The sequence below is a fragment of the Trachemys scripta genome, chromosome 8 (genome assembly GCF_013100865.1).
Source record: "Trachemys scripta elegans isolate TJP31775 chromosome 8, CAS_Tse_1.0, whole genome shotgun sequence".
Lineage (NCBI taxonomy): Eukaryota > Metazoa > Chordata > Testudines > Emydidae > Trachemys > Trachemys scripta.
Window position 1 is genome coordinate 97,390,827 of NC_048305.1, and position 23,391 is coordinate 97,414,217.

Sequence of the window (23,391 nt, forward strand, 5' to 3'; positions counted from 1 at the left end):
ACCAGTTCCTGGCCCGGCCTGGCCCCCGGCCCGGCACCGCGCCCCCGGCCCGGCAACGTGACCCCGGCCCTGCGACCCCGGCCCGGCACCGCACTGGCCCTGGCCCTGCACCCCCGGCTCCTGCCGAGCACCGCTGGCCCCGGCCCAGCCCCGCACCGCCGGCCCCAGCCCCAGAGGCCCCGGCCAAGCACCGCCGAGCCCTCCCTCCCTATTTTCCTGGACATGTCCAGCTTTTTGGGATTTCCCCCCGGATGGAGATTTGAGCCCCAAAAAGCCGGACATGTCTGGGAAAAGCCGGACGTATGGTAACCCTAGACAAGCCCTGCCCCCAGGAATCGGGCTGCGCTCTGGCCGGAGCTCCGGCCAGGGTTGTGGGGCTTGGGTCTGGCCCAGAGCCGGGCCGGCCGAGCCGCGGGGGCTGGGCCGTGCTGGAGCCGAGCCAAGGGGGCCAGGCCGGAGCCAAGCCGCGGGGGCCGGGGCGGGGGGCCGAAGCCGAGACGGTCCCGAGCCGAGGGGGCTGGGCCAGGCCGGACCCAAGCCAAGCCGTGGGGACCGGGCCGGAGCCGAGCCGGGCTGGAGCCGCTGGGGCCGGGGGTGCTCGGCCGGAACCGGGGCCGGAGTGAGCTGCTTGGCCGAGGCTGGAATGAGCCGCGCCGCGCCTCCCCGGAGCCCTTCTTGTGCCCCCCGCCACCCCAGCTTACCTGGTCCTGCCTGCCTGCCTGCCCGCCCCTGCTTCTTTTCAGACTTCCCGCGAAAGCAGGGGAGGGGGAGGAGCAGGGGGCGGAGCGTTCAGGGGAGGGAAGGAGGGGGAAGTGAGCTGGGGGCGGGGTGAAGAGCTGTGGCGCGGGGCCCTCTTAGCGCGGGGCCCGATTCAGCTGAATTTGATGAATCGGTCTAAAGCCGGCCCTGACTGGAAGGGACCTCGAGAGGTCATTGAGTCCAGTCCCCTGCCCTCATGGCAGGACCAAATACTGTCTAGACCATCCCTGATAGACATTTATCTAACCTACTCTTAAATATTTCCAGAGATGGAGATTCCACCACCTCCCTAGGCAATTTATACCAGTGTTTAACCACCCTGACAGTTAGGAACTTTTTCCTAATGTCCAACCTAAACCTCCCTTGCTGCAGTTTAAGCCCATTGCTTCTTGTTCTATTCTTAGAGGCTAAGATGAACAAGTTTTCTCCCACCTCCTTATGACACCCTTTTAGATACCTGAAGACTGCTATCATGTCCCCTCTCTGTCTTCTCTTTTCCAAACTAAACAAACCCAATTCTTTCAGCCTTCCTTCATAGGTCATGTTCTCTAGACCTTTAATCATTCTTGTTGCTCTTCTCTGGACCCTCTCCAATTTCTCCATATCTTTCTTGAAATGCGGTGCCCAGAACTGGACACAATACTCCACTTGAGGCCTAACCAGCGCAGAGTAGAGCGGAAGAATGACTTCTCATGTCTTGCTCACAACACACTTTGGGTGTCCACAAGATGGCATTATGGCACAGGTAGCCCCTATGGCTGGGGCCTGCCCGGGAGAGGCCCAGGGCATTCCATGGGCCAAGCGATACCAAAGCTAACTGTTGGAGTAGAGGATTAACTGTTGACAGCATTTTTCTTTTTCTCTTTTAAAGGAAGCCATTTTAGCAAACTTGTGTTTTTTAAAAAAAAAAGAACGAAAGTAAAATGTATCAGTTTCTGGGCCTTTTTCTCCTCTCACTTATGCTTTTTCTTCACCAGCGTAGGTTGCTGACTTAACTGGAGTTACCTCTGGTGTACCCTACTTTGAGAGAGAGAGAGCGAGAGAGAGAGGAATGAGACCAGGATTTGTAAAACTATCGTAAATCTGTATTTTGACACATTTTTTAAAAGAGAGGTTTGAACTGATGGATTATAATAGCTCAAAGCAAATGAGGTATTTATTATAATCTGTCACAGCAATCCCACCAGCACAAATGTGCACTACATTTGCATTCTAAAAATTAAGAAATATTTGTTGAATAATTGTTAATACATTGCAAGCTGTCACTGAAGTAATTCAACAATTAGCTATTTTCCTCTTCATGTTATTCAAACACATTAGTCACTCCATTGACTATTAGCTTGCAAATTTTCTGTTTAAAGAAGCAAATGCATTTTTAATTATGGACCCAATTTGAAGTCAGTGGAACTTTTGCCTGAGTGAGAAGTGCAGGATTAGTCCTCATTTAAGGATAAAAAAAAAAGAGGTCTCAATGGGAAACCTTTTACAACTTTGTTATATCAGCAAATAGAATGAAAACAAGTTTATAAACTCTATGGCATAGGGACCATGTCTACATCTCTATATAGAGGGCCCTCTGATCATGATTACAGCCTCTGGGCTCTACTGTAATCATAAAATACTTGATTGTGCTAAATTAGCATTGCAGTGCTAGTCACACTACTAGATTTAAGGTCATTCAGTACTCTTATTGTCAATGACGTTTTTCAGGGAATAGTAACAGTTTTAACAATTCACAACAGAGTTAAAACAGTTAGACATCAAGATCTTAAGTCTTGGACTGATTTTTTTAAACAATTTTGAAGAAATTGCGTCCACTTTAAAATATTTACAGTTTCTTGTAGTCAAATTATAAAGACAATAAAGTGCAGAAGGTTATGTGGGTAGGATAGTCATGAAATCCCTGTTTTACCAGAAAGCTAAAATAATGAAGAAAACACCCAGTGTGTGACTGATTTACTATTTTCCTAAAGACATTAAAACAACATGTGTTTGTTTCATTTACTTAATAAAATTAAGATAATGGGCCAGATCTTCAATGTGAATCAGCATATCTACAGATTTCAATCAACTGAGGATGTGGCCCTATATAATATAAATGTGTTATTTGCATTTAGTGTATTATATACAAGATTGCAGAAACTAATAGGAATATTACACTTAATTTATTGTGTAAATTGTCTCAGGTCTCTAACATAGGAAAGAAGATGGCAAATATCAGTATGTTGCCCACAGTTTGTTTTCTGAAGGGCAATGGCTAAATTCAACTTTGATTTATAGCATGCAATGCTGTTAAATTAGGGCAGAATTTGGCCCCGGGTGTGTAGCTTTTAAACAGAAAATACTGTGGACAGGAGTCTGAGTTAATTTATACCCACTGTAAAATCAGTGTAACACCATTGACTTTAGTGGGATCACTCCATATTTGTTTATTATTTTATATACCAGGAACTAAGACATATTGTTATCTTACCTCTGAGCTAGGTGATAGTTATTGTATTTATTATTATCCCAAAGGTAATCAAATAATACGGGCTAAATTCTGCTCCCAGATACACTGGTGCAAGTCGGGTCAGTGGGGCTCTATGGTGGAAATGAGAACAGACTTTGGCCTTGCACCTGTTCCCCTCAAGTAAACAGAATTAGTTGGTTTGAAAATAGTCTGTTTTTATTGCTGCAGCATTTTCTTTTGCAATCTGCTGGTTGCTTAATAGGCCATTTTTTAATGTCACAGAGGAGGAAACTGAGGCCTTGTCCAATTAAAGAAATGATGGAATGCAGACTATTTTTAGCTGCCATTGGGAATGGAGATTTGCTTTGCCCCTCTGCCAGCCTGAGTAATATAAAATGTAGGTCCAACATGATCTGTGGTGTGGTACCCTGCCCACCTACGTCTGCTCAGCTCAACAATGCGTTTGCTTTTCCAGGAATGGGATGAGGCTAGCAAAGCAAAACCATCCACGCTTCAGAAAAAAATGGGGGGAAGAAACAGTCCCTTGTGTGGCAGCATTGCCCCAGCTCTTTCTCTCAGTATTGCCAATCCCCACGTGGCACCTGGTCTCCCTCAGTGCACCCATTGGGCATGCACAGGTCTGGAGTGCACAGACAGAGCCCGCCCAGCGAGGAACGTCACAGATTCGGGTTACAATGAACACACGCTGGAGGAAGCGGCAGGGCAGCAGCCGCCAGTAAACACTCCGTTAGCGAAGGCAGTGAGCCCGGCTGCATGCAATCAGCACGCGAGGCATTATCACACGGAAGGAGAGACCGCAATGGGCCGCCCAGGACTAACCCGGCTGCTGCTCTTGCATCTGCTGCTAATCAAGCTGCACACGGGCAAAGGTGGGTCCGGGATCTCCGTGTCCTCTGTGCGCGCGCGCGTGTAGGGGGATAACCACGCAGCATCACTAGGACCCGAGCAAGTGCAAGCCAGGCGTTTGCCTGGGTCTCTCGCTCTCCCCTTTGACTACTGGTTGCATGCACTGTGTGTGGGATTCCTGGCCGTGCTGCACAGAGGGTGTGCAGTGAATGGGAAGCCAGTTTGCAGGGGTTCCCTTAACTTTGATCAGGGATATACTGGTAGGGTGACCAGACAGCAAGTGTGAAAACTCGGGACAAGGGGTGGGGGGTAATAGGAGCCTATATAAGAAAAAGACCCAAAAATTGGGACATCTGGTCATCCTATATACTGGGGGGAAGGGCTGACGCCTTGTTTGAATGGGAAGGCTATCACAGATGCTAGCCGACCGGTAGCGGCAGGAAATTCATCTGTTAAGCTAAGGGAAGATTTGTCTGGTCACCTGTAAACCAAACCCAGGAGCCCCGCTCTCTCTCTGCAAAGGAGCAGCTCCCCTTCTCAACTTCAGTTTGGGGTAGTTTCCATTGGGGGGGGGGAATATTTAGATAAAGCAACCAACGGAGAAGCTGACAATGGTCCCTCAACATGCGATCTGCTTTTTGCACTGACAACGACTATCCGCTAAGCCGTTGCTGCTTTTACTTTGGCATTTGCTTACCCTTCCCTCCAACCTCCTTTTGCCTTTAAAACAATGCCGGGTTATTTCCCACAGTGGGTGCTTGATGTGTGCACAATGCATCTTTCCAAACGGGGGCTCTTTTTAGCCAGGGAGAAGGGGATTATTGTAACCTACTTGCAGGAGAGGGGCATTGTCCTTTGGTTGTTAAACACATGCCTCCCCCAATGCAGTGTCCCTCTCTAGGGAAGCATTGTGTGTGCAGCGAGTTAGACTCCATGGCGGGAGCGTGGCCTGGATCCCCGAGCCGAGAGGATGCGGCCTGCAAAGCATGCCCGGGGCTGGGGTGGGCACGGACGGGAACCGCGCTCTAGCTCAGGCGGCTCTGCCTCTGCTCCCCGCAGGCGCCGCAAAGGAGTGCGAGGAGGACCAGTTCCAGTGCCGGAACGAGCGGTGCATCCCCGCCATCTGGAAATGCGACGAGGATGACGATTGCTCGGACAACAGCGACGAGGCGGATTGCCGTGAGTACCGGAGCCGAGCCGCGCTCCCGGTTCGCCGGGCAGGCGTGCGGCAGGCGGCCCGGGGAGGGGGGTCGGCTGTGCTGGGCGGCGCGTGGTGCAGAGGCGAGCTGGGGCAAGCTCGGGTCTTTGCCGAGCCCGCCCGGAGAGCTGGGGTCTGCCGGGGCGGTCTCTTGCAGGCTGCCGGAGCGCCATTCATTGCACGGGGGCACCCGGCGGCGCTTGTGTGTCCCTGTGTTTGGAAAGGAGGCGTGTGTGTGGGGGGGAGGAGGGGCTAGAAAGCAGCCCTGCCCGGAGACTCAGGGGAGCTGGCACATGGGGGGACCCCTGGGCACCGGGCGCAGGCTGGACAGACGTCTCCCAGCCCTGCCGCTCCTCTCCGCATGCGTTTCCCCACGGCCTGAATCACAGCGCCAGCTGCTCAGAGGGAGGCTTATCCCTCTTGCAGGAAGGGGCGGATTTAGCTTTTAGCCTAGGTGAGAGCAGTACAGCGCGCGCGTGTGTTGGGGGCGAATTATAGTTGCGTTAATCCATGTCCCTTGGGTAACAGTAGCCGGTCCGGCCCTGCCGCTTTCCTGCTGCAAAACTTGGCCCAGAGGAAAACGATTGTAAAACGAAGCGGTTGCTTTTGCCCGCCCCATTTCGGATTGGCTGCTGGGGAACACCAGATAAAGTCACACGGCATAAGCTGCCTATAGAAAAGTCTAGGAAGGGACTACTAGTTACCCTAGCCTAAGGTCATCCTCCTCCCACCTCCTTCAAGACCCTCCCTTGTGCCCTTGCGTAGGTTAGACGGGACCTGTGAAGGTCTTCTGGGGAACTGTCCTGACAGGCTAAATTTATAAAGCCAATGTGGTTTATTATTGCACCGTCATAGTGAATCGCTTAGCGATTGGGGATTATTAAACTCTTTACTTACAAAATCTTGTTCCGGAGATGATTCATCGTGAAAGATTCTAAGTGCATTGACGAGGCAGAGAGCTATAGGTTGCAAAATCTTCCTCCTCCAGACATTAAACAGTGACTTTTTATGGTTCTACTCTTTCCTCCTACTTTTATATCCTTGTTTTGACAAATCCTGTGTATGTGGGAAAACCCTGAGGAGAATTCATTGTTCAGGTTTAGTTCTTGATGGGTTTTTGTTTTTTTTTTTAATTGCTCATAGGACAGAGCTTGAAAGAAGTTGAATTTAAGTATGTATATACAAGGATTCCTGAAAAAAATATAGTGAACTAGCTAGTGTGCATGTGCACAACTGCTTACTATTGGATAGAATCAGAACTATTCAGTTCTGTGACATCAATTCCCTGTGCTGCTAACAGAATATAGTAGTGCAAGTGGGAGAAGAGAGGGTTTATGCTTTTGGAGCAGGGCAGCTTGGACTTCTACCTCCTCTGTTCCTGTGAAGTCTCAGTTGGCCTTGGGGTTATGGTTGTCAATATGCCAAAGTCCCAGACAGTTGCACGTTTGTTATGCTATCAGTACACATGCTTTTCCCTTGTGTTGCCGTGTAAGTTCTGGGTAGCAGCACTTCTCTCAACCTAAGTATGGAAGAAATGTCCATGAAAGCAACAAAATATGGAATTAAGTTCATTGTAGCTACAAGAGACAAAACAGCACTGCAGGTTTTGCCGTAGCAGCTAACCTGAAATACCGAAGGCATGTCTTGAGAATTATATACTGTATAGGATAATAGCCATTGAATGCACACATTGTTGTAATTCACTGGATGAGCTCTGAAGACTTCATAAACCACAAGAACATAACATGAGCAGCTGATGAAGGGCAGCAGAGTCTAGGGAATAAGTTACAGTCCTGCATTTTTCACTCTATTTCTTACTATTAACATCCTAACAGTTTTTAATCAATTTAACATTTACAGTCTCATCCTACAGTCCTTTCTTAGGCAAAACTTCCACTGAATTCAATGGGAGTTTTGTTTGTATAAAGGTTGTGTGGTCATGGCCTGAATGGATTCCTAATGTTCTGATTCTTTTATCCCAACTCAAAATGAATAGTACTTTATCCTCTGAATAGTCCCATTAGAATCAGTGAGATTTCTTAAATAGCAAGAATGAGTAAGGATCAGGACCTCCCCACGCCCAGCCTTACCATGAAATATTGTATCAGAAAAGACAAGGAATGTAAAAATAATATTTTTTTGATGAAGATCTGATTTGGTTGTATTGTGCCATGTCAGAACAGTTAGATGTTTAATTATGTTTTACTTAGAATTTTACTTCTGTAGCTTTTAGAGTTTTTTGAAAAAAATGCGTTTTATGTCATGTGACTGGGATCCTGTTTGCACTCTACAGTATAGTATAATTCCTTACATATGTACCAAGGACCCCTTTGTTAACATTTAGGGTCAGAGTGGCATATGAAGATGGATTAGCTGGGTGTATTATAGAAATTTCCCATATGGACTGATCATTTAATTAAAATATGGAATTTGCAGTGGATTTCATTTAAGTGGTCTCGAGAGCCACCATTTAAATTACATTTTTCACACGCTTATTTTTGCTAGCTTGTATTTACTTATTGCTGAACATTGATTTCTTTAAAATAATGTTAAAAGGAAATATGTGTGTGTTTATAAGGTACACACAACTATTACTATTTTAAGGGATACATAATATACATATCCAGAGTATATTCAGTGTGCTTTTGTTTCTCGATTAACACACTCCTTTTGTTGCTACTGAAGGTACAATAAGATATTAAAAACAGTATTCTGAATTTACACATTCCAAGAACTTGAATTTTCCACAGTTAACTACTAAAGCAGTGATGGACAGGGAAAAGGAAAATGCATATAGGCCTGTAGTAGCAAATGCTGAGGCAGACCATTCCATTCTCAGTCCCTATATTCAGTTTGCTCAGAACTTTCTCAGAAGTATGTGATATGCATGTGTTAATGAATTTCTTATTGTATTTATCTTCACTTCTAGGAGAAACAGGCTAACCCTTGTGGCTAGTATGTAAATTATCAGCTTGTAAAATAAACTGCTCCTTATGGATGTTGCCATTGAAATGCTCTGTTACAAAATGTTTCAGTTTTTTTTAATAGTTCTATGAGAAGATGACAATTTACTCTCTGCTTGTGGGAAAATAGGGAGTTGACGGAGTGGCAGTACTCAATGTGCTTCTTCCTAGAAGCCTTCTTTGTGCACAGACTGACGCTCTTTCTGTTTTCTGCTGCTCTACTGCCTGGTGAGTCTACCGTTGACTTTTCCAAGGAATTTGAGATTCCAAAGAAAGAGACTGAGCACCTTGCTTCAGAGAGGTTTCCTCTGGGCTTGCTTTCTTTCTGCTGAATTTCTTTCTTTTGGATTGGGAGTTGTGTGTCTGAAAGCATCCCTGTATTCGCACCCTACACATTATTGTAATAATCTTTGTACAAAATATGCCATGTGAGGTATCATATGAAAACTTAATATCTTGCTGGTCAATAACATCATGGTGAAAATGTATGTAGCAACATTATTTATAAATCCCCTGTATGATGTTCAAAATCATACAGCCATGCCTAGGCAAAAACTGTTGAACAGATCAATCCTAAACAAAGGAATGTGTGTTTACCTCAATTTACATGTAAGTAGTAAACGGGCCTCAAGACACCAGGGGCAGGAGATAGCAGGAGACAGCAAATTTGAGGCTCTGTATTGTCTGCCTCACTGTTTAAATAAACTTTGCTTTGAGGTTTCAGAGTAGCAGCCATGTTAGTCTGTATCCGCAAAAAGAACAGGAGTACTTGTGGCACCTTAGAGACTAACAAATTTATTTGCTTTGAGGGGTAATCATCAGAAGAATCCACTTCAAAGATTCACTGGATTGTAAAAGAAAGAGGCAGAAAACCTGTAAGCTGTGTCTCTTTCCCCTAAGAAGACAAAGGCCATGGCTACACTACAAAATCAAGTCGACCTAAGGGCAAGTGGTGCAGTAATTACATCACTTGTTTGCTCTTTGTCTTAGCAGTGCTTGTTCTCCCCAGGAGCACTTGTATTGAGATCATAGAATATCAGGGTTGGAAGGGACCTCAGGAGGTCATCTAGTCCAACCCCCTGCTCAAAGCAAGACCAATCCTCAGACAGATTTTTACCCCAGTTCCCTAAATGACCCCCTCAAGGATTGAACTCACAATCCTGGGTTTAGCAGGCCAATGCTCAAACCACTGAGCTATTGATTGTAGTGTCAGTGTGGGGCATTGTGGAATGGGTCCTGAAAGCTAGTAACAGTCAACATAAGCAACACAGGGTTGACCTAACTATGTTGACCTTGACTCTGCACCACTCGTGGAGGTGGAGTTATTAAGTCGGCGTAGTGGGGCATTTATGTCGTCAGGAGTGAAATTTAAGTGTAGAGACTTCCCTAGTTTGGTCGACATAAGCTGCCTTGTGTCGACGTAACTCTATAGCGTAGACCAGGCCTCAGGCACCAGCATCTTTGGGCCTTTGGGAGAGATGCTGACCAAAGAATTGTCAATCACCATCTTGCTAGAAGACTGGGGGTGAGACAGGCCATTTTAAACAAAGCCTTGAATCAAAATTTGCTAGAGTAAGTCTAAGACTTTTAGATGTGTTTGCACTGTTATTTGCTTGTGACAGTTTTGATCTTTATCACTCATACTTGAATTCCCTTAAATTCATTTTCTTTTGTTAATACATTTGTCTTGTCCTTAAACCCATCCAGTTGTTTTTAAACTGAACTGTCTGGTAACTCCACTTAAAGTAGAAAATTGTTGAATATTGACTGTTTACAGTGGTAATAGATCTTAATATCTGAATGTCTAGGAGAGGGCTGGACAGCGCAGAACACACACTTTGGGAAAATTCAGGACTGTGAGTATGTTGCTTCACCCTGCACGTAACAACCAAGGCTGGTGGAAGCCAGAGTGTGACTGGGGTGTTGCTGGGTTCAGAACTGCTGGACCAGGGCTGCAGCTATACACAGACAGGGTGTTACCTGCATGCTGGCAGGCTGTTTGTGAGCTGCTCAGGTGGGAGCTACCGCAGCCAACGTTGCGGAGCAGGTGGTGATACAGCCCCTCACTGATCTGGATTGCACCGCAGAACGTGACAGGTAGCAATCAGAGTTGTCCCTTCTGTCATGGATTTGATGTAGAATGACTGTGTGACTAAATGGAAATCAAGGGATGAAAGAAATGGTGATGCCTCTTTAGTTACTGGATATGGAAGATTACCCAATCCCAATTTTTAAAAGGGGTTAGGTCAGACCTGGAACATGGCCGTATAGCAGTTTCACAAGTTGTAGGGTCAAATTCCTCTGTGGGATAACTCCATTGATTTTAGGGGTTTTAAATAAAGGATGAATTGGGAACTCTGTCTCTCTTTAAAAAAAGGAAAAAGGTAACTGAGGATCATCTGTCTTTTTTTTAACCTTTAACCAGTCACATGTCCTGCTGCAGTCGATGAAGGCAACTTTGAGTCCCTGGAACATTTATGTGAGCAGGCTGCAGAATTTGGCCTTATGTGAGCTGGATTTGACCCCCAGACTAATTGGATTATGAGTTGGTCATGTGGTTTTGTAGAGTGTTGTCATGTGAGGTTATTTATTTGGAAGAGTTATAAGGATACAAAATACTAATAGGTGAGTGTGTATTTGTGTGTGTAAGATTCAGTTTAATTTAAAATACCTAAATCCAGCATATTTGCAGAGGCTTTCTTAAGTGCCTCTTTGGCTTCACTGTGATGAGGTACTATTTCAGTCCATAGTGTGGTGCCATTTTAGTGTTCTTACAGCCAGACACATTAAACTATTTTATTAACTTTAGATATTTTTAATTTAAAATATTAAAGGGTCCATCCCGCATTAAGGACTACAAGCACTCCTCGCATTATGAAGGCAAATGTATTTCAGAACAGAGCAACAAAAACGATGAGGCTGGAGGTATTGACCTGTGAGGAAAGATGAAGAACTGAATAGATAGGTGTAGCTTAGCTAAGTGACAACTAAATGGGAACATAGTAATCATCTACAGTGTTTGAAGAGTGTAAATGCCAATGATGGAGAGGAATTGGGACAAGAGAGTATGTATGTATGTATTCAGGAGTAATGACAACAGAGCTCCTTCTTGCCAAGTTATGGTGTCCCTGTGGTGCTAACAGGAGACAAAAGTAGTAAAGTCACCAGACATATGCAGGTGGTTAAGTAGGAAGATAGCTTTTTTGCTCAGTTGCTTTTCTGGTCATAACTGCACTTTAAGCATGGGTGGCAGGTGGAGCCCCCCTTTGGGGAGGCTAGCCCCCAGCTCTGCCCCTTCCACCCACGGGTGGAGCCCCCCTTTGGGGAGGCTAGCCCCCAGCTCCGCCCCTTCCACCCGCAACACTCCCCCCTCCCCCCGAGCTGGAGCCCCAAGACTCCCTGCCCTCCTGTGGCCGGAGTAACGAGCTCCCCCTCCCCTTGGCCAGAGGAGCCCTGAGTGTCCCCCTACTCCCCCCCGGCCGTAGGAGCCCCAGGTTGGCAGGAGGCCCGAGCACTCTCCCCTTGGCCAGAGGAGCCCTTGGCTGACCGAAGCCCCAAGCCCGCCCCCTGCATCTGCCAGGAGGAGCCCCGAGTCCCCCTGCTCCCCCACTTGCCTGGAGGAGCCCCAGGCCAGCTGCAGCTGCACCTGCACTACCCGTGGTAGCTACAACCCTGATAGCTACGCCTCTCGTTGAGGTGGGTTTTTTTTAGAGCTGCCTGCAACCACACCAACCTCATTAAAGTGCTGAGTTGCCAGTGTAGACTAGCCCTGAGTGTTTTCTACCCCTTTCTCCCTGCCTTGTGTTTTGGCTAATTTCTTGGTGATGGATTTTTAAAAAATAGATAGTGCTCTTGTGTTTTAGACCTAACCTACTTGTAGTGGCTCTTTCTGATGTTTCTCATCCTGATTTTGGATTTTTGAAACCCAAAGCTCAGATACATTTGCTGCTGTTGTCACAGGGAGGGAGCAGGTTTGAGAGGGTTGTAGGGGAAATTGTAAGTTGGAGACGCAGATGGATTTTGGCATCTAAGGAGAGGTCGAGTTGAGAAGTTTGCTATGTGGGAGGTGCAGAAGCATTGGCAGTGGGGCGTTAGGAATGGGACATACATTATTGAGGGGATACTAGTTTGGCATGAACGTCTCTCGCTCCCTGTACTATCTACTGCACTTTCTGGCCTTGCTGGTAGCTCTCTTGCTCACCACACTCCTCACATCTCCTCGGAATTTGTAAAGATGAACTTGAAGCCCATAGTGTCCATGCTGAGCTCCACCCTTCTGAATCATTACACATCTCGTAAGAGGTTTCTGATCCCTATATTTTTTTTTCCCAAGCCCCCAGAAAAATGTGTGTATTTCGTTTGAGTTTTGGAGTATTGCTTCTTGTTTTACTGCAGTGTTGCAGTGTCCCTAGTCTAAAGCAATTTGTCTATTCCTATGTAACTCTCCTCTAGCACAAACATCTGGTTCTAGCCAAAGGGAAGCTGCATACTTTTATGCTACATGGTTAGGAAGTGTTAGAAATGCGGAGCCTAATTTTTTCTAAAATGCCTTTTCCTGCTAAAATAATTAATATTTAGATTACTGCAAGATGGGGGTATGAGCCTTTTGATATAATTCATGCAAATTTTTCTACTCTGTGAAAATTCTTGCTGAAATACAAAAGATAACTTGTAAAGTCTAATTAATGTGTTACAATAATTCTGTGAACTACTTACAAAAAAACTAATGTTAAAATAATGTCAGGAGTCAGGCTTTAAATAAAAGGAAGCCAGGAAATTCAGAGTGGGGGTTAAAACTCCATTTTAATGCTACCTCAATAAAGAGACTGTGGTGGAATGAGCAGAGATGGGTCCAGCAGACCTGCGCTCTGTTCTATTACCTGTTACCTTTGCCTCCAAACAGAAGGTGAATCTTCATATCTCTTCAGAGGTTTGAATCTGAAGAGTCATGATGGTGGTGCACGTATGAGGCTTGAATTTGGTTTGCTATATATTGAAATAACTTAGCACCTCCATAGTGCTCTTCAGTAAGGTGAGTGAGTAGCATTAGTCCTATTATACAGGTGAGGAAACTATGGCACAGAGAGCTAGTGTATGGTCAAGGGCATACAGTAAATCAGGGGCAGAACCAGGAGCAGAATTCAGATGTCCTAAATCCAAGTGTCCAGTCCACTCAAGCATGCTGCCTTCTCAAAGGCATCTTTGGGGCTAATGATAAAATTTAATTCTTTGTTCCAGATTACCTGGCTTTTATAGTTCTGAGTCAGAACCTGGTAGTTAGTCTAACCTTCCAGAGCTAATGCAACGAGTGAATTTAACAGTAGAGCTCAAGAATCTACTAGAGAATAGGATTTATAAGAGGTTTAGATTAGAATAACCCTGAGGGCCATTAGCTGGGGCCTTGCTATCAAATTGCTGTAAAGGAGATGTTTTCTTTCGGAGACATTAATATTATTTTAATATTTATTAAATGATTGACAGTGTGGTTGGTGCTATCAACTCATTCTATGAAGTCACAGGGCTACATCTATGTTTTACTGAAAAACGTCCCCGTATCTGAGATTTGCAGAGCTGCTACATGGTCCTCGGCACATACTTCTCCAGACACTATGCCCTAGTCGAAGCCTCTGGATCTGATGTGGCAGTTGGCAGTGCAGTTCTTTCCTCAGTTCTAGATTTGATTCTGAAACTCCCCCTTCTTAGAGGGATACTGCTTAGGAGTCACCTGAAGTGGAGCAACCATAGGGATGCTACTCGATGAACAAAAAGCGGTTCCTTACCCTGTGCAGTAATTGTAGTTCTTTGATATGCATGTTTCCATGTGGGCTATACTTCCTGGCTTCCTTCCTTCTGAGACTTGACAGTCGTAGAAAAGGGTGGTTTGCCCATGCAGCCTGATACAGCTTCAGTGTGGGGCATGAATGTATGTTTGGGCCAAACGGGGGTTTTGCTTCGTTCTTCGCTGTTATTCCTTATGGAGTCTGCTTGCACAGTGCACAACCTATTGAAGAGTGCAGGAAAGCCCTGCCCCAGGGGGCATTTACTGTTGGAATAAGAACTGGGTAGGAAAACAAAAGCATTTAACTTATCTGCATAGCAGGTGGTAGGACAACCAGGCCCCTAAAACCATATGTAGGCTATTAAATAAGTGCTTCGATTTTTTCAAAATAAAAAAGTGGCCTGTTGAAGTCAGTTGGAGCTGCTGAATACTTAGCACATTTGAAAATCAGGTCATCTATTCAGGAACCTATAGCTGAGATTAGATGCCTAATTTGAAACACCCATTTTTGAAAATGTTGGCATCTATTCCTGGATTTGCCTTGAGCAAGTCATTTCACCTCTCTGCATCTTTTGTAAAAGGCGGGTAATAATGCTTGCTCATCTTTGTAAAGTGTTTTGCAGTCTGTGTATGAAAAGGGCTCTACAAGAACTAAGTAGTATTAGTATTTTCTTATAAGCTGTGAACAACAACAAGAAATCAACAAATTAGTATTAGATCCAGACAAGTGGTTTTCAGTATTAGAGGAAGGCGCTTCAGAAGCCATTGAAAACATTAAATTCAGCCCAGATGGTGTCCCAGAGGGAAGTTTTGTGGCATCAATTAACTTGTAGGTGACCCACACTGCTAGCCCATGGGGAGTAATTGGCAGTTTGCCACACGCACAAGAAGAATGAGCCAAAAGAGGAATCATGAGAGACAGAGAGAATGATGTGTCTTCACATGAAGAAAAAATAATACATAGGGGTTCTTGGGTACCAGTTTTTAAATGGTTTAGGAACAGGACGACATGCTTTGCTGGCAAGTAATTTCTCAGTCACGTTTGTAAAAAATAAAACCCATTTAGAAATATTCTACTATCCTACAGCACTGGATGCCAGTCAGTTCTGTAGCACTATTGTAACTTATGGTGTTTGGGGCCATCACTGTAGAATGTGGAGATTTATTTTATTTTAAATAAAGACTCTGTAAAGTAGAAGGGCCACTTTCAGCTGAATCTATGCAGAACCCCTTCACCTTGTGGAATTCTGCAGATTGGGGCCCAAGTCAGTACCCCATATCCAAACACCCGTGGTTTTGGAGATGTACCCATCCAAATTTAATGGCTTGGATTTATTTCTACTGCAGATAGGAAACCCAATGGATTGGTTGAACTACTGCATCCACTGGGACTATGTGATCCCAGACAAGCTGCCCATGCTACTCTGGGTGGTAGCAGCAGTGAAGGTAGGCAATACCGTTGGTGCAGAATTTCCAGCCTGGCAATTAAGAGGCATGGAGCATGCTTGGAGGGCCATGGAAGCTGAGGCTGACCATCAGAGTGATTCTGCTCCGTGTCAAAAGCAGAGTGTGAAGACCCATTGGTTGTGATTGGGATAATGTAGCTGCTTATGTAGCTCTGATTTAGGGCTCAACCTAAATCGTGCTGAAATCAATCGAAATCTATCCAATAGGAGTTGGAGCAGACCCATAGCTGATAGACATATGTGTGTTTGTTAAATTTTTGAAAAAGGCTGGAATCAGCTTTCAGTCTCAGGTGCTAATATTTCATAAGACTTTTGCATCTGTGCAATCAGGGATAATTAGGTTTGTAAAGCAGATGTTCTGGAAGTCTGCACTGCGATTGACTGGAGGTTTCTGGCTGCAGAGATGTACTCTTGGGGGCATTTGGTTTTGGTATTTTTTATGTAAGAGAATTGCAAATTTCCACACAAATAGATTCATCCATCTAGGAGCATAAAAAAGGAGCTTAAGATCCCATAGATAAAACCAGACTTTAATCAGTAAACGTCTGCTGAGCTCTTCGGGAGCAACAGTATTGCCTCAAGAGTTTGTTAAGCTGTTTAGTGCTGAGTTTTTATTTTCCAGTGTGTTTTTAGTGTCATTCGCAATTCAGGTGATGGTAGGGGGGTAATGAAGGCTGAAATTTTCACTCTACTCTCCTGAAACAAATAGAAAATTTTGCATCTCAAGCCCTCAAGGGAAGTAGGAATTATACCACTGTTAATCTGCATTCTAAAGTGTGCTAATACACTTCACACTGGAGAAAGAAATGGAGTTTTAAAAAAAGTCAAACTGGAACATGAACAAGGAATGTGGATGTAGTTCTAGAATGACGTACGATTTCTGTTTTATAAACATGAAATATTCTCAAAAGTTTTTTAGTCTTGGGATGTTGTAACTCACTTTCCCACTTTGCCACATACATACAAAGACATACACTTTTGGTGGGGTAGCTCTAGAAAGGCTTTCTCAAACTTCATTGCACCACAATCCCCTTCTGACAACAAAAATTACTACATGGCCCTAGGAGGGGGGGACTGAAGCCTGGGCCTGCCTGAGCCCCACTGCCCCGGGGGACAAAGCAAAAGCCCCACCGCCCAGGGTGCAGGGAGCCAAAGACCAAGCACAAGGCTTCAGCCCCAGGCTCTGGCCCCGGGTCAAAGCAAGTCTAACACCAGCCTTGGCAACCCCATTAAAATGGGGTCACAACCCACTTTGGGATCCTGACCCCCAGTTTGAGAACCGCTGCTCTAGAATGTTTCTATTTGTTTTTATATTATTAAGTGGCTGTATCATTTCAACACTATCAAATGGAAGAACCATTGAAGTTGAAAAAAATTAAATCCAGCTCTTTTTAATAAGCAAATATACCATGTTAAATATTGTAAGCAAATGTCCTTGCTGTGATACTGTTTAGGTGCGCTACACTTCAGAGACAACAAGGATGAAAATAACTGGTCATCAAACTGGTATACCCAGCTATTCAATTAGACCAGAGGTTCCCAAACTTATTTGGTCTACCGCCCCCATTTCAGAAAAAAAATTACTCAGCGCCCCCCTGGAAATCTACCTTCTTTAAGTGAACAAACAGAAAGATGCAGTGACAAATAAGCATTCTTTTATGTATCTATATTTCTACCTATGTCCTACAATATAGTAAAGAAAGATGTTGTTGTAAATAAGACACCTTGAAGCTTGAAATTATAAAATTATTTATTAAAATCAACCATAGTAACATTCGCATTACACACAGAAAATTAAGGTAACGAAGGATAATATTAAAATAAAAATTACGAATAACATTAAAAATAATCCTAATGAGAAGGATGAACCTGGTGCGCTGCTATCAATTTATTAATGTTCGGCTATCTTTTTGTCAGCAGCATTCTTAAATCACCGCGATTAGCTATTTGCAGTCAGTTTATTTTTTTAGTTAACAGATTTGTGACCGCACTGAACTCACGTTCCACTAAATATGATGAAGGAAATGCAATTAAAAACTTTTGTACTATAGCCCATAATCCAGGATAAAGTGTAGGTATCTGCTTTTGCAGCCAGAACTGTTGGTAGCTGTCTTTGAATTTAAATTTTAATTCCTCATTTGTTGTTACTTCTGTCAGTTCTTCTTGTAATTTTGGAGATTCTTCTGTGTTTGTACTTGAAAAAGGGTCCAAAACCCAATCGGGTATGTTCATTTTAAGAATATCTTCAAATCGTTGATTGAAGTCAGAATGGAGAGCCTCCAAGTGCTGACAATAGGTAAGCAAGTCTTCATCACGTTTTTCTACTGTTGATAAATTTGGAAAGTGGCTGAATTCTCCTCGTCCTAAATTTCGTTTGTACAGAAGAAGTTTTGCCACAAACGCAGAAATAACAGTTTTTGTTTTGATTAAATTCAGCTCATCGCCTTGGAGCTGTAAATTTGTTTCATTAAATTTATTAAACAAGTCTATCAAATAACCTATGTCATTTTTGGAATCAATCAAGTTGGCTCGTAAAGCATCATCTTTGTTTTCTAGGAACTCTAGCACTGAGTCAAAGAGTTTATAAAACTGATCCAAACAGGCACCTTTTGATAGCCAACGAACTTCTGTATGAAGCAGCAAGCGATTGAATTCTTCATCGTTTTCAATACAAAGTTGTCCAAACAATATGTCATTCAATGAATTGCTTCTGATTTTGTTGATTGCTTTAATGACATAATGTAATGACCTATGTAGGCGTTCACTCAGATTTTTGGCAACTAAATGTTGACAATGAATGACACAGTGTACAGCGAATACATTCGGAACCGCTTTTTTTAAATATGCAAGAAAACCCCTGTAGCGCCTTATCATCGCTGGAGCACCATCAGTAGCAACTGACAAGATATTACTCAGGGGGATCTCTTTTTCTTTAAAAAACTCTTCCAATGCATGAAATATCGATTCTCCTTTAGTATCAGTTTGCAAATTTTTAGCAAATAATAATTCTTGGCAAATTTTTTCTTCTTTTATGAATCGCATGTATGCTAAAAGTAAGGCTTCATTTCCTGGCAAAGTTGACTCATCAAGCTGTATAGAGAACTGGGATGTTTTTAAATACTCACATAATGAGTCTTCATCATCTTGAGCCATTTCATTAATTCTTTGCACTGTATTATTGCTCAAAGAAATTTTCTTGGTAACATCAGACGCTGGCTTGTGTAGCATAGTGCGTATTACCTCACTTATAGCCGGTAGAATTAGTTCTTCACCAATAGTATGCAGTTTTCCCGATTTAGCAATCAGTAACAAAATGTTGTAAGAAGCACGCAACCCATCGTCATCTTCTTTGGATGCTATTGAAAAGAGTTTTGCCAATGTCGGCTGTCTCAAAAAATTTTCTTTAAGTGCTTGAAAATAAGATAAATCCTTATCTTTCTTACCAGCATGTTCATCAACATCATCAAATGTTCTTGTAGTCTTGAAGGCTTCATAGCTTCATTTGATCAAACTTTTTGCCAAATCAGGCACATCGGTAATGTATTGTTTGTAGGCGACTGAATAAAGCCCTAGTTCAAATATTCAATACTATATTGTCTACATTTTTTCTTGGGTTCAGCCATGATATTATCTGTAAAAGAAATAAAATTTATGTGTTTATTTATCATAATAGGGGTATAAAATTATCAAGATATATAACAATTTATATAATTGAAAAAGTGCAATTTCTCTCGCCGGAACCAAAATTTTTTGCAATAGTTGTGTTATTAGAATATCGCCCACGACATCAAGTATACAGTGGTTTTTGCGTAAGACGGCAAAAGACAACCAAACTAAAATACTAATGAAACTAATAAACTGGGTTTTGTTCTTTGCTCAGCATTAGATATATGTATTTGATATTAAATTGTCAAATATCAAACTAAATTTATCAAGAAATAATTAATTTAAAAAATAATCAATATGCAATTAAAAATCAGTTAATAGTTTTAATTTAGTTTGCCCTTATTTAAATAATTGTTCCTTATTAACACACATCTTATTTACCAATTAACACAGATGATTCGATAGATATAAATAAATGTTAATAGTTAACAGTTTTTTTACAATTTCATTCCCGTTTTCGTTAATATTGTAATAAAAAATATGACAAATATATTGACTGTACTCTTCAAATAGTACTGTACCGACACAAGCCTGCTACGATTTTATTATTAGTAAGCACCAGAGACACAGAAACGTACGGTAGATAGGTAAGAAAATGTATAAAAATACTCACGTGTAAATTGCTGTTTTATTGAAACAACAATAATACAATTTGCTTTGTATGTGATCCGTAATCCATAAAGATCGAAGGTATCGAATATGAATAAAAAAATTTAAATACTTATTGCACTATTGTTAACTGCTTTTTACACAATTCAGAAACAATCTAAATTAGATTTCATACATGTTGCCTATTTATAGTATCGTACTGTAAACAAGTCATTACATGCACATATTCCTGCCGATGCATGCTGGACCTCCCAACAATGCACGACACGCTCGCCTGCCAACACTTGCTTGTTAAGAGCTGTTGGCGGACTTGACACCTGATCGGTTATAATTTGTGAATTTATTTGGAAAATAAAGTAATCACTACAACTTTAACTCTGTTACACAACAGATGAAACATGTATGAACGTTTTTTCAAATTTTTCTTATATTCTCTTCTTTCTTTATGCTTCCACCGCCCCCATTGCACCCGAGACTACTACTGCCCCCCTGGATTGTTCCAGCGCCCCCAGGGGGCGGTATCGCCCACTTTGGGAACCTCTAAATTAGACCCTCAAGGTGACAGGCCCCGTTTAAAGCCAGCTTTTACTTTGTTAATCCTTCCGGTATTCGTTCTGGTTTTTTTACAACATCCAAGAGATATATTTTGGCAAGCAACAATAGCTTCAAGCAAGGAACCAGAGATGACGACACGTTGTAAAAATAATAACTTTTAAAACTTCATAGGAGCATATATGGAATGAAATATTCTCAAAGTAAACTCAGTTCTGATCCAAAGTGTCCATTTCTGATAGCTTTATTAAACTATGGTCCAGTCCTGAAAGATGCCGAGTCTATTAAAGTCAATGGGAGATGAAAACCATTCATTATCAAGATCTAGTGATTCACAAATTTAGTAGCCACTTCTGTTGCAAAGAAATATGGGTGTTTGCTCCAAAGTTAAACTGGAGCCATGTCTAGTTAAAGTAAGGCATAATTTTATTTTAAGTCTGTGAATGTTTCTAAAGACTGCTGAAGAACCTTCTTGCTTTGTATATATGCTTTGTTGAAGATGAAATCTGGTAATCAGATTCTATATAAATAAAACTTAGTATCTTTGTTCAGCAAATTAATATTTTCTCTGGGCAGGCACAGAGTGAAATCTCAGAAGAATTGGGTCATATACACAATTAATGCTGTTCTTACTAGATTGGCCACATTTTTAAGAGGTAGCTGTCTCTGATTTTTATGGAATCCTTCCTGAGGCCTTGTGAAACTTAAGTTTCTATAAAACCCTTTTCTTACAACTTCCTCTTTAAACACCCTGGTAATTATGGTATCATGGCATTATACTGGAGAGTCCATGCAGGTAACTTTTCCTTCAACCTCAGTAACCTTTGTAGAATATTTTCTAAGCTTTTGACCCATGTAGGGACAATCTCCCCTGTGTCTGATTTACAGAACTGCTTCATTCCTCCTTCTTGATTATTTTCAGTTTGATTTGTGATCTATCATCTAAACTGAGGTGTGTGAGAGAAACCACATATCTGACAGGGGATCTTTGTGGCCGATCTATATGTAGGTTCTGCTGCCCCTAGAGCAGGGGTGGGCAAAATATGGCCCGCGAGCCAGATCCAGCCTGTCTAACATTTCTGTCCGTCCCGCCAGGCTCTTTGGCTGCCCCCTCGTGATCTCCAGCCTGCTAAAAGTCCCATAGCGCAGCAGTGCTCAGGCAGGCTGCCTGCCGTGGGCTGGCTGCTATTGGCGTGTCTCTGCATGCCTCTGACCGGGGGGGGGAGGGGAAGAGGGGAGAAGGAGGAGAGATGGCTCCACGCACTGCCCCCAGCACCATCCTCACAGCTCCCATTGGCCAGAAACTGGCCAATGGGAGCTGCAGGGACAGTGCTTGCGGGCGTGGGCAGTGCACGGAGACCTTCTGCCTCTGTCCCCCCAAGGGATGCGGAGAGACGTGTCAGCAGCAGCCTGCCGCAGGGGCCATGGCGTGCAGGCAGCCTGCCTGAGCCCTGCTGTGCTGCCGGCTGGGAGCCACCTGTGGTAAGCGCCTCCCAGCCAGAGCCGCACCTCACACCCCAACCCCCTGCCCCAGGTCAGAACCCCCTCCTGCACCCAAACTCCCTCCCAGACCCTGCATCCCCTCCTGCACCCCAATCCCCCGATCTAGTCCGGAGCCCCCTCTTGCACCAAACTCCCTCCCAGAACTAACACCCCTCACCCTCTATTGAACCCCAACACTGAACCAGCCCGGAGCTCCCTCCTGCATCCAAATTCTCTCCCAGACCCTGCACACCCTCCATTAATATAGTAGAAATGTGCGGCCCATGGCGACTTACCAAAATTCATGGAGTGGCCCCCCTGTGAAAATTATTGCCCACCCTTGCTCTAGAGGGTTTCAAAACTTGGCGTTTAGTTTTTAGACTCCTTTACTCTCCAGTCCCAGCTAAGCTGCAGAGGTGCTTGATCAGTGTTTCTCAAATTGGGGTTGCCGCTTGTGTAGGGAAAGCCCCTGGCCGGCCGGGACGGTTTGTTTACCTGCCCCGTCCGTCCGCAGGTCTGGCCGATCGTGGCGCCCACTGGCTGCGGTTCACCGCTCCAGGCCAATGGGAGCCTCTGGAAGTGGCGTGGGCCGTGGGACTTACTGGCCACTGCTTCCAGCAGCTCCCATTGGCCTGCAGCAGCGAACAGCCGCCAGTGGGAGCCATGATCGGCCGGACCTGCGGACGGGGCAGGTAAACAAACCTTCCTGGCCCGCCAGGGGCTTTCCCTACACAAGCAGCGACCCCAGTTTGAGAAACACTGTGCTTGATAGACAGCCAGTAAGTGAGTTGTTCTCTCCCTCTGCCTTGACCGCTGGAGCGTGCAGAGGAGGATATGGGTTCCATCAGTGTGGTGTTCCTTTGTGGTAGGAACAACTTTCAATTCATGGTGAGACACTTTTATATTTTTTAGTACCTGCTGGGCAGTTTATTTTCTTTTTTATCCCACAGGCAGAAAAGCCCTTGTAAAACTCAGAAGCTTAGCTACTGACCATCAGCCCCAGGAGCTGAACTTGAAATCTGTTGGAGCCAAAGGTCTTCAAGGTTAACACAGCAGCTCTCAGGGACGTTGGGATGTTTCCAGACATAGATTAATTAATCTTCAGAGCAGGCAAGACCTTATTTAACCTCTGAGTCCACTATAATCTCTGCTGTCATGCTGATAAATTATTGGTCATTGTAAGAAGTCCAGTTTAATCTCAAAAAAGCATTTAATTTATGTCTTTCAAGCCTGAGACGTGAGATCAATCCATGAGAGTACCTTCCCTCTTATCCCATGACTACTTACTTTTCTTAAGAACCTTTGGTGAAGGATCTTGTGAAAGGTTTTCTGACAGTCCAGGTATACTCTATCAGCTGGATCACCTTTGTCCACATGTTTTTCATCTCCCTCACAAAGAGATCGGTGAGGCATGATTTCCTTTTACAAAAGCTGTGTTGACTCTTCCCCAACATAGTGTTCATCTATGTGTCTGATAATTTTGTTCTTTTACTACCACTTTCAATCAGTTTGCCTGGGACTGAAGTGAGGCTTACCCGCCTATAAGTGCCACGATTGGCTCTGGAGCCTTTTTAAAAAATCGGTGTAACATTAGCTAA

At 43.9% G+C, this 23,391-nt stretch overlaps 1 protein-coding gene across 2 annotated transcripts in view; it reads left to right on the plus strand.

Annotated features, from left to right (window-relative positions):
- Positions 1-3,789: 3,789 nt before the first annotated feature.
- Positions 3,790-23,391, plus strand: part of LRP8 (LDL receptor related protein 8) — a 262,396-nt gene continuing 242,794 nt past the window's right edge. For both annotated transcript variants that reach the window (XM_034778505.1, XM_034778506.1), the window contains exons 1-2: positions 3,790-4,101; positions 5,138-5,257. In XM_034778505.1, the coding sequence (XP_034634396.1) occupies positions 4,032-4,101; positions 5,138-5,257 (190 nt within the window). In that variant the 5' untranslated portion in view covers positions 3,790-4,031. The remainder of the gene's footprint in view (positions 4,102-5,137; positions 5,258-23,391) is intronic.